Raw genomic sequence first — 1,930 nt, 5'->3', positions numbered from 1 at the left:
AGCGGGATCAATATACCGCAAAAAAGAGTCCATATTTACTGCTGTCTCACAGCCCTTGCTCATTAACTCTGGGGACGTTTAAAGATCCCACACCCTATTCGAAAAGCGGGACAGAGTTCCCGGTGCTGCGGTCGGACCTTTCCAGCATGTGGTCGGCTTGACAGGATTAACTTGAAGGGATTCTGTCTGAATGAGACCACAATTGTGTATAGAGCGAGTTTCAATCAAGTGTCGTTAAAATCAAAAACGAAAGAAATTTGGTTTGACAATCCAGTAAACCAATCAAAACTGGAAAGTAATCATACGTAGCCGACACAAAGCGCGGAAAAATGTTCACGCGCGAGCCACGATGGGTTTTGGTTTCACTTCTGATAGGTTGAAAAAGTGGCGCGAGAACTTTGAACCAATCAATGTGTGAAGTAATGCAAAACCAAACTAATTCGCTAATACTTTCGACACTCAATGAAAACCGCTCTAACAGCCAGAAGTCAGGCTACTCAGCGAAGTGCTGGAGCCTCACTCAGACTTCAAACTCAAACCTTAGTTAACGCTCGTTCAAGTGTCTTATCGCGGAGGAATACGATAGAGCCTTTTCTATGATCAGCCGCCAAGTTTCTTCACCGAAACAAAAAAAAATTTGCATGCAACATACCCCCTCGTTTTAACAATATGTACAATTCACCTTGATGCAGAGGAGCACTGCAGATGCGTCCACAACCATTGCTACAGCATTTCTTGTCTCCTCGACAATCACGGTCTGAAATGCACTCGCTGATGCAGATTCCAACATGGTGTTGAGCGACTACCGGGCAAAACCCTGACTTGGCTGGATAAAAAAGATAAGAGTTAATTATTCATTCAAAACATGTCTCTCTTTTGACTGATAATTTCAAGTAGCCTACTAAACGACATCTAACAGACCCTAAGCAAGGTCGTATTCAAACACTCAGCAAACGGCAACCGAAACGTTACATTTTGGAATTTGAGGACAGTGATTCCGACAAAACGTTCGAACAAGACGTTTCTATAAAAGAAAAAAACACGTGGTGTACCCGTTTGCATGCGTCCTTCAAGAATATTTGAAATAATCATAACGAGACATAGCACCCGTTTATACGTCTAGAGATCAAAAAAGTCCTGCTTTGTTTGTGACAACAATCATTAGCCTGCTCTTTCTTGTTCGTACTTTTGGCTTGAATTTGCTTTTGGCGGGAAAATGTGTAGCATTGTTCCGAAAAACGTTTAACGGAACACTAAGGAACAAGAACGAAAATCCCTGTAGGTAGTGTATAAAAAGATCGGCAAGGCATCGGGTCCGTTTGCCCGATCCTTCGACCATCGACAAGGGAACACGAAAGAAGATCGGCAAAAGATCGGAACCGTTCGCGTCAATACAAACGTTGCAAGTGTGAGGAAAGCCTGGAACATGGATTGGGCACCGCACAGTGGGCAGCACCAGCACCGCACAGTGGGCATGCCACAGGTAGCCCACACAAAAAGTTAGCTCCATAGATACTTCCATCTTACTGATGCCTTATTTTTCTTTTTTATTATATTAAAAATAGTACATTGTGCCCTGTTTTCCCCAACTGTTTAACTGCTTTATGCTCAAGGAGTTACCTTTATACTCTGGATCAGTACAGACATGGCCACAGCCATTAGAGCAGCATTTTTTGTTGCCCGCGCAATCATCATCCATTCTGCACTCCTCAACACACGCACCCATCTGTCCTGATTCAACAGCTGGACAGAAGCCCGGTTTGGTTGGAACTTCAGCACACTTGCAAATATCGCATCCATCTGGACCTTTAGCCCAGCCATATTCACAGTACAAGTTGCAACCAACAGGGTGGCAGACTGCAAAAAAGCGGTGAGGGAATAAACTCGTTATTCGTACGGTATAGAGCGTTTTCAATTGAGTGTCGAAAGT

The 1,930-nt window shown here is 43.7% G+C and overlaps 1 protein-coding gene across 1 annotated transcript in view; it reads right to left on the bottom strand.

Moving 5' to 3' along the window:
* LOC137980449 (thyroglobulin-like) overlaps positions 1 to 1,930 on the bottom strand; it is a 62,751-nt gene that overhangs the window by 34,599 nt on the left and 26,222 nt on the right. The window contains exons 18-19 of the mRNA XM_068827896.1: positions 1,621 to 1,857; positions 683 to 826 (exon numbers count right to left, since the gene is read on the bottom strand). Of these exons, the coding sequence (XP_068683997.1) occupies positions 683 to 826; positions 1,621 to 1,857 (381 nt within the window). The remainder of the gene's footprint in view (positions 1 to 682; positions 827 to 1,620; positions 1,858 to 1,930) is intronic.

The sequence above is a fragment of the Montipora foliosa genome, chromosome 12, assembly GCF_036669935.1.
Source record: "Montipora foliosa isolate CH-2021 chromosome 12, ASM3666993v2, whole genome shotgun sequence".
Lineage (NCBI taxonomy): Eukaryota > Metazoa > Cnidaria > Anthozoa > Scleractinia > Acroporidae > Montipora > Montipora foliosa.
This window is presented reverse-complemented; position numbering and strand designations above follow the sequence as displayed.